Source organism: Mobula hypostoma, chromosome 3 (assembly GCF_963921235.1).
Source record: "Mobula hypostoma chromosome 3, sMobHyp1.1, whole genome shotgun sequence".
In the NCBI taxonomy this organism is placed as follows: Eukaryota; Metazoa; Chordata; class Chondrichthyes; order Myliobatiformes; family Myliobatidae; genus Mobula; species Mobula hypostoma.
Genome location: NC_086099.1, coordinates 144161435 through 144179467, shown reverse-complemented (window position 1 = coordinate 144179467; position 18033 = coordinate 144161435). Strand labels below are relative to the sequence as shown.

The following is an 18033-nucleotide window of genomic DNA, read 5'->3' as shown; positions in this document are numbered from 1 at the left end:
AAGAGAATGGATTTTTCTTTTATCTTGGCTTTTGCTTTAAAATATGGGGAGACTATCACATCTGTATTAACACAGTCTGCAATATTCTGAACAGCTCCTCCGATATTCTGTCCTCTTTCCCAAACCCCTGTCTTATCTCCAACTTGAATCACACTTCACATTGACTAAGTTATATTTGCTTTAAGTTTATTGTTCCCTCTGCACGTAAAATAAAGATATTTGAATGAGGAGGAGAAGAATAAATGAACTGTCCAAACAAGAGAAAGTCTGCAGAAGCTGGAAATCCGAGCAACACACACAAAATGCTGGAGATTTCCACTGCTCATCTTTTTTTCTCCAGTTCTGCTGAGGGATTTCTGCCTGCAACATTGACTGTACTCTTTTCCATTGATGCTGCCTGGCTGGTTGCATTCCTCCAGCATTTTGTGTGTGTTGAATGAGCTGGGTAGCTATTTTGGAATTTGCATTTACTGCAGTTGTGTTTTTTTTTCCTTCCTAAGCAACTTTCACAGATACTTTAGGTGAAATAATATTGGTACTCAGTACTGAAGTTCAGCAGGTATCTTTGGCTATTCCTCTCTATAATATTTTGTTACTGTTTTTAAACAAAAATACATGAATTTTTCCTTCTAGATGAAAACACAAGTCTTGCTGATGATCTATATAAGAAAGTGCGAATCCTTTGTTGGATAATGACTGGGCCCCAGAACCTGGCAACAAAGGCTAAGCACGTTAAAGCCACCTGGGCAAAAAAATGCAACGTCGTGCTTTTCATGAGTTCTGAAGAAAATAAAGATTTCCCGACAGTGGGATTGGGTGTTAAAGAAGGAAGAGACCAGTTGTATTGGAAAACTATCAAAGCTTTTCATTATGTTTTTGAACATCACTTGAATGAAGCTGATTGGTTCTTGAAAGCAGATGATGACACATATGTGATAGTTGAAAATCTGCGTTGGCTGTTATCAAAGTATTCGCCTGACCAGCCCATATTCTTCGGAAGAAAGTTCAAGCCATTTGTTAAGCAAGGATACATGAGTGGTGGAGCTGGATATGTACTTAGCAAGGAAGCTGTGAAAAGGTTTGTTGATGGCTTCAAGACTGGGAAATGCACTCATTTTACATCCACAGAAGACTTGGCCATGGGCAAATGTTTGGAAACTGTTAATGTCGAAGCAGGAGATTCCAGGGACACAAACAAAAGGGACACCTTTCATCCTTTTCCACCAGAGCATCATTTGTCGAAAAGTTTTCTACCCAAAACATTCTGGTACTGGAACTATTGCTATTACCCCACTGAAGAGGTGAGACATTAAGCATTATTTGAAAGGCACATCATTAGTGATTTTTCATCTCATTCCTTTTAATCTTTGTCTTTCTCAAACAAGTTGGATTTGTCTAAACCATTTTCCAGATCTTATTTGTGCATTGGATGTGGAAAATGGTTGGCGTGTAAGGCATTTGAAATCGGTTGATTACAAAGTGATAATCAATTCATATCCTTGGCTACCTTCAAAATGAGCAGCAGTCGTTAAGAGCCAGTAACTGCATGTGGAGAATTTATTCTGTCGGATGAGTAGCTGCTCATTTTTCTTTTTGTTTATAGAATTCTTTACCACCATGCCCTCTGGGCTTTTTCTGAACAAGTTGGGGTTTGATAAGGGGTGCAAAAGTAGGTTGCCTCTCTTGAGGTAAAAATGCAAATGTTTTTAATTCTCTCGGTGAATTCTGTAACAAAGTCACATGCAACTTCTAGTTTTTTTTCCATTATAAGTTGGCATTCACACTACAGGGTTTTATGAGTTTGCTTTCTGCTTTAGCAACAATTCATAGAAGGTTTATTAGACCGATAGGTTAAAGTTACAGTCATGTGAATTTGTAAGTTTCTCTCTTCCTGATGCATCTGTCTTATCACATACATTTCTCTCCTTGCTTGTTTTTGTTATGTAACCTTATTTGGGGAAATAAGAGAATGGATTTTTCTTTTATCTTGTTGGCTTTGGCTTTTGCTCTTTTAAAAAAAAATGTGGGCATATCATTGCATCAAAATACAGTGTTCTGTATTTAGAATCACAGAGATGTACATCTAGGAAGTAGGCCTCCAGCCTACTGTCTCCATGCCACCCATTTTACCCATCTATGCTAATCTCGTTATTCTCATTTGTACTTTGGGTTGTTCAAGTATTTGTCAAGGTGCTTCTTAAGATATTTATCTCCACCTCCTCTTCAGGCAGTGCTTTCCTGCTCCCCGCTGTGGGAGAGAAAAAGATTCCCCCTTGGATCCCTTCCAAACTTTCTCCTTTATCTTAGACAACCCCAACACTAGAAAAAGATTTTTACTATCTCCACTATCTATGCTCCTCATTATTTTGTTTGATTATGTTGCACCTCAGTTCTGACCTAGCTTATTTAGTTTCTCCTTTATTACAGAAGTGCTCTAATCCAGGCAACATCTTGATGAATTTCCTCTGTAAGCTCACCTCTGCAATCATATTCTTCCTCTACTGTGCTGATCATAACTTCACGTGGCACTACAGGTGTGACCTACCAGTGTTCCGTAAAGCAGCACCATGACTTTCTGGCTGTTGTTTCCTGTACAGCAGTTAAACAGGGCAAAGTTCAAAAGTCCAAAGTTTATTATCAAAGTACATACATGTATGTCACCAGCTGCAACCCTGAGATTAATTTTCATGCAGGTAATCTCAGTAAGTACAAGAAACACAATAGAATCAGTGAAAGAACACACCCAACAGGATGGGCAAACAACCAGTGTACAAAAGAGAGTAGAGCAGGGTGCTAAGCACACTGCCTTGCGGTGCACCTGTGTTAATGAAGATTGTGGAGGAAATGTTGCCAATTTGAACTGTGGTGTCTGCAAGTGAGGAAATTGGGGATCAAGCTGCACAAGGAGGTACTGAGGCCAAGGTCTTTAAGAAAATTGATTAGTCTTAAGAAGGTGATAGTATTAAATGCTATGCTATGGTCAATGAAGAGCATCCGGATGTATGGATCTTTGCTCTCCAGGGCTGAGTGAAGAGCCAGTGAAGTAGCGTTAGCTGTCGACCTTTTGTGCTGGTAGGCAAATTGGATTGGACCCAAACTGCTTTTCAGGCAGCAGTTGACGTGTTTCATGAGCAATCTCACTTCATCACAGTGGATGTAAGTACTACTGGACGATGATCATTGAGGTAGGTTACCACATTCTTCCTGAGCACCGGTTTAATTGAAGCCTCTTTGAAGCAGGTGGGAACTTCAGACTACCGAAGCGAGAGGTTAAAGGTGTTGGTGAACACTCCAGCCAGTTGATCAGCGCAGGTCTTTACTACTCAAGCAGGTACCCCATCTGGGTCAGATGCTTTCTGTGGGTTGACCCTCTTGAAGAATACTCTCATGTCAGTCAGTGGAATGAAATCACAGGTGCATCAGGGCCTGCAGAATTTGTGAAGGTTCCTTCATGTTTTGGCAGATCTTTGTTTGACCAACCTTTGATTATCTTCCCAAAATACATTATGACAAAATGTCATGAAGTCTGCTGGGGTTTTTCCAACTTTCCCTTCCCGGTGTCCACAATCAATTCCTTGATCTTACCGATGTTGAATGCAAGGTTATTGCAACACCAACCTTGTTTTGGTTTATTCCTTTAAATAAGGGATCAATATTTGCTCTCCTCAAATCATTTGTTACTTTATTGGATGCAAAAATATCTATTGGTGCCTTAGCAGTCTCCTAACCTTGCCTCCGGTAGCAGCTTGAGATGTACGTCACTGGGGAATTTATCCACGCAAGGTATCCAGCACTTCCTCCACCCTAATGCTAAAGTGCTCAGGAATGTCACTGCTCATCCCACCATGTCCTCCTCCTTGGTGAATATGGAAAGGAGGTATTCATGTAGGACATTGCTCAGATCACCCCTCCTCTTTCCCTGGTTACTCACTTACTCTCAACGTACTTAGAGAATGCCTTAATCTTGTCTGCCAATGATATTTCTTTTTATTTTGCCACTTTGATTTCAAGTACTCTTACACTTTGTAAATTCCTCATTGGTCTTCATTTCCTGGTGTACCTATCTACAATAAAAGTGTTTCAACAATAATTTATTTTTATTTTAATAACTCTTGGCAAAAGTGACAGATTTGAAAGACTGTCTCAGAAACATAGAAACATAGAAAATAGGTGCAGGAGTAGGCCATTCGGCCCTTCGAGCCTGCACCACCATTTATTATGATCATGGCTGATCATCCAACTCAGAACCCTGCCCCAGCCTTCCCTCCATATCCCCTGACCCCCGTAGCCACAAGGGCCATATCTAACTCCCTCTTAAATATAGCCAATGAACTGGCCTCAACAGTTTCCTGTGGCAGAGAATTCCACAGATTCACCACTCTCTGTGTGAAGAAGTTTTTCCTAATCTCGGTCCTAAAAGGCTTCCCCTCTATCCTCAAACTGTGGCCCCTCGTTCTGGACTTCCCCAACATCGGGAACAATCTTCCTGCATCTAGCCTGTCCAATCCCTTTAGGATCTTATATGTTTCAATCAGATCCCCCCTCAATCTTCTAAGTTCCAACGAGTACAAGCCCAGTTCATCCAGTCTTTCTTCATATGAAAGTCCTGCCATCCCAGGAATCAATCTGGTGAACCTTCTTTGTACTCCCTCTATGGCAAAGATGTCTTTCCTCAGATTAGGGGACCAAGACTGCACACAATACTCCAGGTGTGGTCTCACCAAGGCCTTGTACAACTGCAGTAGTACCTCCCTGCTCCTGTACTCGAATCCTCTCGCTATGAATGCCAGCATACCATTCGCCTTTTTCACCGCCTGCTGTACCTGCATGCCCACTTTCAATGACTGGTGTATAATGACACCCAGGTCTCGTTGCACCTCCCCTTTGCCTAATCGGCCACCATTCAGATAATAATCTGTTTTCCTATTTTTGCCACCAAAGTGGATAACTTCACATTTATCCACATTAAATTGCATCTGCCATGAATTTGCCCACTCACCCAACCTATCCAAGTCACCCTGCATCCTCTTAGCATCCTCCTCACAGCTAACACTGCCACCCAGCTTCGTGTCATCCGCAAACTTGGAGATGCTGCATTTAATTCCCTCATCCAAGTCATTAATATATATTGTAAACAACTGGGGTCCCAGCACTGAGCCTTGCGGTACCCCAGTAGTCACCGCCTGCCATTCTGAAAAGGTCCCGTTTATTCCCACTCTTTGCTTCCTGTCTGCTAACCAATTCTCCACCCACACCAATACCTTACCCCCAATACCGTGTGCTTTAAGTTTGCACACTAATCTCCTGTGTGGGACCTTGTCAAAAGCCTTTTGAAAATCCAAATATACCACATCCACTGGTTCTCCCCTATCCACTCTACTAGTTACATCCTCAAAAAATTCTATGAGATTCGTCAGACATGATTTTCCTTTCACAAATCCATGCTGACTTTGTCCAATCATTTCACCGCTTTCCAAATGTGCTGTTATCTAGGAAGAAGGAGTCAAGGTCTTTGGAGTGTTTCAAGAACTTGTGATGTTGGCCAGAAGAAGCCATCATCAGTCGTGCTGCAGTTAAATCTGGAGATAACCAAGGAACTAGACTATCTAATGATTATAAAGTTGAAGAAAATTAACAGTAGAGAGGGTGAGAATTTGAAAGCAGAGGAGTGCTCAGTGCAGCTTATTGATATGCTATGGAGGAGGAATGACTTTGTTGACTTTGCCTTTAGTAAAAGCCAGTCTAGAGAACATAAAGATAATGGGCGAACAGGACTTCATGTAAGTTGGGTATGGACAGTAAAGCATTGGATGCTCTCTGGGTTTACAGAAGATACAGTAAAGGGACATGTGACACACAAAGCCAAGTAGGATGGACCTCTTGCATTGCAGTAGAATGTAGATTACTTGGTTATGTTTAGGAAATTCCAGTCCATATTCTACACTTAAATCAACAGCTCTGCTATAAGTGAATGCAATGTTTTTTATTCCACTTTCATAACTCAAGTGATTTGTTTGAACTTTTAAACTATATAATATGCCCATTATCTGACTACGGATATTTTCTGGCATACTTATTTTATATTTAGTTAGCTGTAACTCTGAAACTGCTAGAACTTTTAAGTCCTCCTTTGTCGTCATTCAGTATGCTATTGACGATCCTGAATCTCAAGATTAACTTCCTCTCTTTGATATGACAATGAATGTCAAGTGTCAAGTGAAGTTTATTGTCATTTAACTCCATGCATGTATATAACAGATATAACCATATAATGTACAGTGCCTTGTAAAAGTATTCACCCCCAACCCTTCGTTCCCATAAATGAATATTACAACCAGGGATTTTGATCAAATTAACTGAGAAGTTTCATTTGTGAATCACGAACTTTTTTTTCCATAGTAGAGCCAAAAAAGCAGGGAAAATTGTAAAGCATGAAAAACTTAAAAACTCAAAAACTGGAATGTCAGTAGTTCAAAAGTACTTATCCCCCTTTGCTCAGTATTCAGTGGAACCACCTCTCGCAGCTATTACAGCCAGTAGCCTTTTGGAAAAGTCTCTGTTAGCTTTGCACAACATGATGGAGTCCACTCCTCCTTGCAAAGTTGCTCAAAGCTACGCCATTTTAATTGGGGAGTGGCAGAGGACAGCAGTCTTGAGAGTGCCAGAGATGTTTGATCAGATTAAGGTCATGATTTTGACTGGGCTACTCAAGGTCTTCCACATCTTTATAGTATCTTCTAAACTTTGCAAAGTCTTTACGGGCAAAGATAAATATTTTTTTAAACCAGGGCTTCTTTCCCCAGATTTGCACTTCTCTATTATCATTTCCCTGACTTGAATGCTCTTTGACTTCATTTTGGTTTGGTCTGTTAAAAACCTAGCTTACTGTTAGGCCTAGCAGAGAAGGGGTATTTATTGTTATGAATTCATTGAAAACATGTGATCCTCCAATATTCTATATCAACAAATAGGGTGAATGGTAGGGTAATAGTATATACTTGAGGAAAGTTAGCATAGCAATTACAAAAGAGATGAATACTTTCTCAGCCTTGGGATTTTGGTTTTTAATTTTTAGTAAATTGTTGACAGGCCACCAACCTTATAGTTCCCACAACCCACACTTCCCGTTTCTACCTCCTACCCAAGATCCACAAACCTACCTGTCCAGGTAGACCCATTGTTTCAGCTTGCTCCTGTCCCACAGAACTCACTTCTGCAATACCGCGACACTGTTTTATCACCCCTTGTTCAATCCCTTCCCAACTTTATTCCTGACACTTCTCACGCTCTGAATTTTTTCAATTATTTTAAGTACCCTGGCCCCCACCACTTTATTTTCACCATGGATGTCCAGTCCCTATATACTTCCATCCCCCACCAGGAAGGTCTCAAAGCTCTCCACTTCTTTTTGGATTCTAGACCTAACCAGTTCCCCTCTACGACCACTCTGCTCCGTCTAGCGGAATTAGTCCTTACCCTTAATAATTTCTCCTTTGTCTCCTCCCACTTCCTCCAAACTAAAGATGTAGCCATGGGCACCTGTATGAGTCCCAGCTATGCCTGCCTTTTTGTCGGCTTTGTGGAACAGTCCATGTTCCAAGCGTATACTGGTATCTGTCCTCCACTTTTCCTTCGCTACATCGATGACTGCATTGGCGCTGCTTCCTGCACACATGCTGAGCTCGTTGACTTCGTTAACTTTGCCTCCAACTTTCACGCTGCTCTCAAATTTACCTGGTCCATTTCTGACACCTCCCTCCCCTTTCTTGATTTTTCCGTCTCTTATCTCAGGAGACAACTTATCTACTGATGTCTACTATAAGCCTACAGACTCTCACAGCTACCTGGACTATTCCTCTTCCCACCTTATTTCTTGCAAAAATGCCATCCCCTTCTTGCAATTCCTCCGTCTCCGCCGCATCTGCTCTCAGGATGAGGCTTTTCATTCCAGGACGAAGGAGATGTCTTCGTTTTTTTAAAGAAAGGGGCTTCCCTTCCTCCACCATCAACTCTGCTCTCAAACGCAGCTCTCCCATTTCACGCACATCTGCTCTCACCCCATCCTCCTGCCACCCCACTAGGGATAGGGTTCCCCTTGTCCTCACCTACCACCCCAGCAGCCTCTGGGTCCAACATATAATTCTCCGTAACTTCCGCCACCTCCAACGGAATCCCACCACCAAGCACATCTTTCTCTCCCCCCCCCTTTCTGCTTTCCGCAGGGATCGCGCTCTACGCGACTCCCTTGTCCTTTCATCCTCCCCATCCCTTCCCACCGATCTCCCTCCCGGCACTTATCCTTGTAAGCGGAACAAGTGCTACAGATGTCCTTACACTTCCTCCCTTACCACCATTCAGGGCCCCAGACAGTCCTTCCAGGTGAGACAACACTTCACCTGTGAGTCGGCTGGGGTGATATACTGCGTCCGGTGCTCCCGGTGCAGCCTTCTATATATTGGCGAGACCTGACGCAGACTGGGAGACCGTTTCGCTGAACACCTATGCTCTGTCCGCCAGAGAAAGCAGGATCTCCCAGTGGCCACATATTTTAATTCCACATCCCATTCCCATTCTGATATGTCCATCCACAGCCTCCTCTGCTGTAAAGATGAAGCCACATTCAGGTTGGAGGATAACACCTTCCGTCTGGGTAGTCTCCAACCTGATGGCATGAACATTGACCTCTGATTTCTGTTAATGCCTCTCCTCCCCTTCTTACCCCATCCCTTATTTATTTATTCCCCCCCTTTCTTTTCCTCTCTTTTTTCTCCCTCTGTCCCTCTCACTATGTTTTCCTCTGGCGCTCCCCTCCCCCTTTCTTTCTCCCTAGACCTCCTGTCCCATGACCCTCTGCCTTCTCCAGCTTGGTATCCCTTTTGCCAATCAACTTTCCAGCTCTCAGCTCAATCTCTCCCCCTCCCACTTTCAAATCTCTTGCTATCTCTTCTTTCAGTTAGTCCAGCCTGAAATGCCGACTGTACCTCTTCCTATAGATGCTGCCTGGCCTGCTGCGTTCTACCAGCATTTTGCGTGTGTTGCTTGAATTTCCAGCGTCTGCAGATTTCCTCGTATTTGCAGTTTTGCAGTTCCTCTTTTGATGTGACATGATGCACAATGGTTTGTAGATTAGCTCAAAAATCCTACTTCAATACATCTTAAATTTAGAAAATGCGACTGTAAAATGTGAAAGTAGTTGTGGGGGCTGAATACTTTTTCAAGGCACTGTATACAGAAACAAGACAACGATCTTCGAACCAGGGTGTAAAGCACTTAACACACGATAACATGAAGGTAAGGATAAAATCTACAGATGAATCACACATAAATAACAAACAAAAGTGTATTAATATTAAGTAATATATTAATACAGATTAACCAGTAACTCTTTAAATACAATGCAGTAGGGAGTTCAGAAGCTGATGCCTGGGGGGAAGAAATTGTTTCTCATTCTAACCATTCTTGTTTTTATGCATCATTGTCTCCTGCCTGATGATAGAAGGTCAAAGAGGATGCTGGAGAATGGTGGAATCCTCAATAATACCAAGGACCCTGTGAATGCAGTGATCCTGATAAATGTCCTGGATGGATGGTGGGGAGACCCCTATGATCCTCTCAGCTGTTTTCACAGTCCATTGTAGGGACTTCTGGTCTGATGCTCAACTGCTCCTGTTCTAGATGGAGGAGCAATTGTCAGGATGCTGTCAATGGTGCTCCTGTCAAACGCAGTTGGGGGTGGGGGGGTGGTGGGGTGGGAGCCTTGCTTGCCTCAATATTCTCAGGAATGGAGGTGCCGATGTGCCGCCTTGTTCAGGGAGGTGATATTAAGGTATGAGGTGAGGTCATCCATGATGTGAACTCAAGGAACTTGGTGCATTTCGCCCTCTCTACGGAGGGGCCATGTATTCACAGAGAGGAATGGTTCATCTTCACCTTCCTGAAGTCCACAATGATTTCCTTTGTTTTCCCCACATTCAGGCTTGGGTTGTTCTTCTCACACCAATCTACCAGACACTCCTCTTCCTCTCTATACTCTGTCTCGTCATCGTTCATGATGAGGCCAACCACTGTGTGTCATCTGTGAACTGGATGATACGGTTTGAGCTGGATCCTGCAATACAGTCACACGTCATCAGTGTGAGCAGCAGTGGGCTGAGCACCCAGCCTCGGGGAGCACCAGTTCTCAGCGTAATCAGATCAGAGGTGTTGTCCGTACGGACTTAGTGTGGCCTTACTGCTAAGAAGTCCAGAATCCAATTGCAGAAGGAGGAGTTGAGACTTGGGCAAGGACAATTTCCCCACCAGTTTCGCGGGGTATGATGGTGCTGAACGCTGAACTGAATTCTATAAACAGCAGTCTGGCATATGAGACCCCATTTTCCAAGTGGGACAGGGCAGAGTGGAGGACAGAGGCTAGTGCATCATGTGTGGATCGATGTGAGCGATAAGTGAACCAGAAAGAGTCCAGTGTAGCTGAGAGAAAGGCTTTAATGTGTTCCACAACCAGCCGCTCAAAGCGAAGATTGTCCAAGTATACCTGAGCTGTGATAGCTGAAGGTGAAAATGCAATTTCTGCAGTGAAAGGCTATAATACACAGGATCACAAAATGCTATTAAGATGAGCAATGAAGTGTTGATCACCCAAAAAACATCTGAGATATTTTGTAATCTATTGAATCATTATGTTTACATAACCTTTGGTTATAAAACTAAATCTTTTGTAGGGCATGTAGAAAAATGTTGGACAAAAAAATTGGTTCTACAGGATGGAAGAAAATAATGGATGTAAATAAGTTTAACCTAGGGTGAAGCAAAATACGTGGCTATGAGCTTCTTGGTGGCGTGTGACAAATTCAAGCCCACACCCAGTTTGATTGGCACCAAAATCACATTCTGGCCCTTCCATGTAATTTTCTACCTATTGTGTCCAAACCATGAGGAATGTTGATTACTTTCATACCATTCAGCTTTTACCAAGGCTGCTTTCCCTTGGAATCATGCATTGGAAGAGTCAATCACTCTTGATCTTTAGTTGGATGCTTCTAGTACTGTGCTGCATGACAGCCTAACCCGTAGATTTCTCATACTCAACACTATGTACTTTCAATATAGTTTACCCAGAACTGCTAGTCCTGCTGCTTAAGATAGAAATACACCAAAGATGGTGGGACATTGTAGACAGCTATGGGGATCAGGGGAAAGTGATGAAGTATGGTTTATTACAGAAAACGTCTTGAAGCTTCACGAGGGTGGTTCTTATTGAAACTTGACCACCTCCGACCCTGGTTGAGGTCCCAGTCATTTTATTTTCTAGCCTCAAGAAGTATTCCAAGTCACTGCTGCTTGTTATATGCCACAGTTTGCTGCTCTTCAGGGAAGTTACTGATACTCTATGGAAGAAGGAAAGTCTTCATCTACATTTCCTGCAGATCGGAGTCGGGAAGTGGGATTCCTTCAGATCATGAATAAGAAAGAAAATTGGGGAAACAAAACCAAACACTGGAAATGCTTAGCTCAGTATTTGTGGTTTAGATCTGGGCATCTTTATCTGAAAAGAGAAAGAGAAACTATTTGACCTTGATGGAAGGAGAGGTGTGTGAGGGAGAATAATGTAGGAATTATGGGGAAATTTTCTGATAGTGTAGAAATATTGCAACAGTTAAGGAGTATACTAGCTGGATGGAGGAAATGATTCAGAGATGTTCTCAACTTTTCCTCCTTGGAAAAGTGCAACATCTCCAATGACTCCCAGGAATCCACTGGCCACTCGTGGAGGACCACCACCAAAATCCTTAAATTGACACACCAGTAGAACAAGGAAGCCCAGCATAAATGAGGAAGGAGTACATCACGCCCAAAACTGTACACTCTGCAAACCTGTCTGACAGGTGGCAAAGTATGGTAGTTTCACAATAACCTATTGAGTCATAGAATGTAGGTGAATTCAAAGACTGTAGTTGTTAAGAAAGCAGTAACTGTTGTGCTGTCAACTTCACATATCTTAAGATACTGTGGCCCATTATCTTGCATGGATTTATGGCCCGGGTTCACTTGTTGATGTGAGATTCTGTCACGGGGTAAGTGGCCCAGCTGATGTATGTGGAGAATGATGTATAAGCTTACTGAAACAAGGAACTTCATTGCAGCCTTGCGAATATAACAAGTGAACTCATCTGAATAATGGCAAGGTGGTAAGGGTTTGTGGTCAGGACAATGAGATTCAGAGAAACTTTAAAGGAAATATCTAGTCATTTTTAAAAATTTATTTCTATGAATATAGATTGTGCATAAGTAGTATAGCCTTCTGAGCCAACGGTACAAATCTTTACCTTTTTTCTTAATGTGAAGCCATGTTTTCTGCACTTCTGTGAAGAAACATGAGTTTTGGAGAAATGATAGTATTTTGTGAATTCTGTAAAGGTGAGTTTGTTACCCAGGTTGGCGTAACTTGGGAGGGTTGTTGCATTTCAATGATTTTTGATGCAATTTGTTTTCTCTTTAGGGTCCTGGGTGCTGTTCTGATCTGGCAGTGTCGTTCCACTACATTAACTCTAAAACCATGTATTATTTAGAATATTTGACTTACCATCTACGACCATATGGCTACAAGTATAGATATAATCCAGACTCTGAAGCAACAAAATAGGAAGTTACATAGATTTCTGTAAAACTTGTGTTTACAAGTGCAGGTGACAAAATTGTCCAAATCTGTGTGTTAGAAATTAACGGTCATCTGAAGTGTTTCCGAGATTCCTCTTCATGCAAGTTGCACTGGACTGTACAAGATTTACAAGCCACAGAAGTAATTCTATGAAAAGCTAACCATTTCAATGGATGAAAATGATCAATATAAGGACATCAGTTGATTTTGTTTTTTATCTACTATGTTCTTGATTTAACTAGCAAAGATATTTTTATCACTATAAATAACTTGTAGTTCTGCCATGGTGTAGTGGGAAGAATGTTGCCTTTCTTTTTGATGTTTAAATGCAGATGATAAGGGTATTGTTCATTCGTTTTGGTTTGCTGCAATCTTTCAGAAACAGCTTGAGGGCATTTTAACTAGATTCAATTTTGCTGGATAAGGATGAAGAAAAATACTGTTTATGGTCTTGCTGGAAAATATGCTTATGGGTACAAAGATCATTAGACTTTCCTAGAGGCCTACCTATATGAAGTCACTTCCTTTAATGGTAATTTAATTCCCCACCCCCAGAAAAATTGTAAAATTCTAACAGTTACAGAATTGTACCCTTACAAGATTCAAAGCAGAAGACTGATATCAGGAGAGCAAGCTGTTTTGACAACTGTATTTCAAAAATCATCTTTACATGTGTAATCAAAGGAAAGAGAGGTCTATAATATACATGGTTTTGTTGTTTAAGTTTGAGAGTAACCATTGGGTGTAAATATGGAATAAGAATATCATTCTAAATTTAGCTTGGTACTGTATGTAAATTGGGGAGCAGTCTTAAACTGCCTATTCACACATTCTTGTTACGCTATCGAGCAAAATCAAAATGAAGACGTAATTCAGTCAGCCTCATTTCATGGTCTTGTTTGAAAGCTCCATTCAATTACCTTCCCCCCCCCCCAATCTTCTACTTTACCTCTGCAGCCCTGCATTACCTATGTATTTAAAATGCTAACTTGTTGAAGGCCTGCCAGTGACTGCGAAGTAATGCTCATTTATACACTGTGAAAATGTTTCTCAATGTGATCCTTAGTTTAAATCCTCAAGCCTCTTTGCACACTCCATGCTATCTTAACCTTCCTGTTTGTCAAATGCATACCGAGAGTACTTCCATTTTTTAAAAAAGGTTTTTTTTTTGCTTCAATTGTGTTTTGAAGGAATGTTCAAAATTTTAACCACCTCTTTATAAAGATGTATTGTTTTTTAAATTTCCTTTAATGGTTTGAAGCTTTTCAGCTGTCAGTAACAATCTGAAATAAAACAAAATCTGATAGTCCAGTTCCTGTGAGACTTTGTAAGTGCCAGACTAGCAGATTTTCTGTATGATTGGCTGTGCCTGATTGATTCCCAAACACACTTCTGCTTTTTCAAAGAAACCTTAGACAGTAGTATATGCTTCAGTGAATCCCGTGCATTTAAAGGGAATGTACACACACTCAGATCCCAGTGGAAGCCATGAACCTACCTGCGTTTTTGACCTTGATGATCTGGACACCAAACCCAGCTCTGACTGAATTAGCCTGCTTGCTCTGTGGACATTCAGCACAAATATTGGACTAATGAGTAAGTCAGAATCCAAAACATTGGGATTTGATTGTTCAGAAATCCCATATTATCAGAGTTTTATTTGACTATTATTACTCTTAAATCAAAATTGCATTTTTCTGCTTTTAAATTATGGCCATTAAATATCTGAATTTAGTGTGGAATTTTCATATCTAGAACTAAGAATTATTTGGGGGAATGCAATAATGTGAATTGAATATTGTGTGTTTATATTAATATATCACCGAATAGATCTTAAAAGAAAAAAGTCCATAGTTACAGCATTTTCAGGTGAAATGTTTTTAATATATTAATATCTTTGAATCAACATGTAAACTTGTGGCTGAAGTGGAAAATTATTTTTTTCAAAAATAGAATATTAAAGTGGAAAGACCTTTTTGTACAAGGGCACAATGTATGTTCTGATAAATTTTTTTTGATATTCTGGTTCTGTCCATTTGTACAGGTCTTGGGATGACGTAATCACCTCCTAAATATTTTTGCATTTTGACATTGCTAGATGTAGCAAGCAGGATATTAAATGCTGAAAGACAAAAATGCTAATGCTGGAAACCTGAAATACTGTGAATGCTTTAAATATTTAGTAGGTCGGGCAGGATCGGGGAGAGAGGAATAGTTATAGTTTCAGGTTGATGACATAGTTCGATCTACTATTTCCAGGATATTATTTGAATAACAGTGCACCACTTCTTTAAAGCGAGAGATTAAATCTTTGATATGTAGTTACATTTGATGCCATTGCACTACATTTGTGTATATAACTTAAAATTGGGAAATTCCTTCATATGGGGAGTTAACGTTTTAAAATATACTGTCAGTCATATATTTTAATGAAACACACAAGCTAAGATTCCTGTGCATACACAAATCTTCGTAAGTTACTTGTGTAATGTTGATATATTATTAATATTTGCTTTTATCTAGAATTGCTGCACAGCCGATTAATCAATATAGGTTGCCCAGTAAATACACCAGTAACTGGCTTTTGGCAAAACTCTGCTGAAATCAGATGAACTAAACATAGTGAATGCATTTTCAATGGTGAATCCCAGAATACTTAAGGAGAAGACCATTTGGTGGTTAAATCTATCCCACCTCTCCAGCTAGTTTAAATCCAATGCCTTATTTACAGACATGGAAGTTCATAAGATCACAGTGTCGTCTATGTCCTAGTGCAAGTTAATATGTGTTAAGAAGTGTACTTGTCCGAGTACCAGCCCTTGGCAACTCCATGGGAAAAATACTTCAGCACTGTTATGTTTACTGTTACTCACTTTTTTTTTATCTCTACTATTACAATTCCCTTTTTATTCCAATGCTTTCGTTCTTGTGACATGTTTTATCTGGCACATTAGTAAGTGTAAATCTGTCCAGATTAAACTGGATTATTTTCCCGCTTGCTTTTCACAACACAAGTTGTTGAATATTTAGAGGAAATATAAAGAGTTTACGCATTCTCTCAAAATATTAAGATCTTCCAAGGAAAGCAGTAATCCATTAACAATCGCAAGTAGTGTAGAGAGAGAGTAATGATGAAATCCTGATGAAGAGTCTTGGCCTGAAGTGTCGACTGTTTATTCCTTACCATAGATGTGCCTGACCTGCTGAGTTCCTCCAACATTGTGTCTAGGTTTCCAGCATTTGCTGTTGTTCTTGTGTTCATAGTTTTTTGATGTTTGTTTTAAAACATTTTAGTTGGTCTGTTTAATTTGAGTAGTTGATTTATGTGTACAATGCTTGAAATACACTTTGTATGGTAAAATTCTACCCGGTATACCCTGTACCCATTTCATGATGTGTAAGTAAAAGACCTTACAATTTATGCATCAAATGAACAACAGTACGGATTATGGACGTTTCCAGTGAATTTTTCTAACAATGTGACATTCTATGTTTTTTTTGCATTATGGTTCAAAATTTGGTGTGGAAAACAAATAGTGTAAATAAACAGGGAGAAGTAACTAAAATTTGAGGATTGTATGTATAACCTCACGAGTGTGGGTGTTAGCTTTTCAATGAGAATATTCAAAGCTTTGCCCTAATAAATTCAATGTGTTTAAGAGTTTAGTTCTCTGTACAAAGGGCAGTTCCACCATACACACATTATTTTGAAAAAAGGTATTTAGTTTAGAAAATGAGAAATGTGTGTTCTCTTGAAGAACTTCACTGCAATATCTATGGTGATGTACAGCAGATATCATGCATTCAGTCTCACTCTGATTCACTGGATATGTTATAGTAACAGGCCCAAAGCAAGATTCCAAAACTAAAGAAAAACTGTTATGCATGTCTCTATAATATGTAGCTAAAGCCATCTTTGGTGGCTGTACATTCATATGTCCATTCATAACATCAGTAATGAAAGTATACAGTAAGCCAACAGTGACATCTGATTGTGAGAGAAGAGTTATTAATGGTAACTTTCTTCTCAAACAGATTGTAATATCTTCAGTAGCACTCTTTTCCCAATATTTTTCAGGAAAGCATGACTTGGTCTGTAGCAGCAGTTTTCTTCTAAGATGTACAAGACATCATAAAAATGTGCTGTCAGGTGTTCTTTTGCAAGGCTTTACATGGTTAATAATTAGAAGTTATGGAAAATAAGCATCTTAACAGTCAAGTTCACATTTATTAATGTGATCTCTAACAATCCATTTATAAATTTAGAATTTTCCATGGGTTGTGTTTAATTACTTGGAAACATAGTAATATAGTGCACCTGCTGTAGGTCTGGTAAGACTTGGTATTTTTAGTTGGGAGCTAGCAACTGTGGAAATAAAGTACTTTCAGTCTTATTTTTATTGCGTATATCTGTAGAATGAAATTTATATACTACATCTTTATGGTAAGTTTCCAATAAAATTATTTAATTGAATTTTTAAAAATTTATACAATGAATGATTATACAATGATTCTATATTCTTATGAATCTGAATTACTGTAAATGGTTTTAATAAAATGAAGTGATGTTTATTACAATTATTTTAATAGTAACCTTATTAAGATGCATGGATTAAAGACAGCATTCAGGCGGGGATAACTGTGGTGGTGTGTTGCCGTAGGAAGACTGCTGGAGCCAACTTTGCCCATTGTAGACAGATAGGTGAGAATGACTGGCAGTATGCACTCAGCTTAGACACGGGAGGGGGATGTGGACACAGACGAGATGGGAATAACAGAAGAATATGAAATGCACCTAATGACTTAAGGGACAATTGCTTTACTAACTTCAAAATATCATCAGCTATCAGCTTGAAGTTTTGATTGACTTTTAACACCTCTATTGTGAATAGCAATTAATCTTGCAAGTAAGGAATTCAAACATGTGCAACTTACCAAATGATCAATATGCATAATTAATAAGCCAATTCTATTTTTTTTAAAAAAGGCAGTTTTCTGTCCTGGCTTCAGAACTGTGTGGATGACAGGGGCCATGCTGTTCTCTTTGTGCATAAGGAAAGTAAAAAGCTGTTTGAATCTCTGTGCTCTGGGTGGTTATTTTAGTTTAGATTATTATCAACAGTGACAGATACACTTGCACTAACTATGCTTTCATTTGAAGAAGCTATTGCATGTTTTAATTCTAGCTTTTACTGATGGTTTTTATATGACTATGTTTACATCCTGGTTGCAGACGTCAAGGTAAGAGAATGTGGTCTTACAAGAATAAATGTTAGAAAACAGTCAACAAGTATTTATCTGGATTCAAGTACTATAAAGGTGATTATTTGAAAAGTGGAGGAAGTGTAAATGGGTATAACAGAATCCATAGAAAC

At 39.9% G+C, this 18033-nt stretch overlaps 1 protein-coding gene across 2 annotated transcripts in view; it reads left to right on the top strand.

Moving 5' to 3' along the window:
* Positions 1–17574, top strand: part of c1galt1a (core 1 synthase, glycoprotein-N-acetylgalactosamine 3-beta-galactosyltransferase 1a) — a 31791-nt gene extending 14217 nt beyond the window's left edge. Inside the window, exons 3-4 of one of the 2 annotated variants that reach the window (XM_063043811.1) lie at positions 634–1301; positions 12500–17574. In XM_063043811.1, the coding sequence (XP_062899881.1) occupies positions 634–1301; positions 12500–12643 (812 nt within the window). In that variant the 3' untranslated portion in view covers positions 12644–17574. The remainder of the gene's footprint in view (positions 1–633; positions 1302–12499) is intronic. The other variant, XM_063043810.1, reaches the window with a different exon arrangement.
* Positions 17575–18033: the final 459 nt, after the last annotated feature.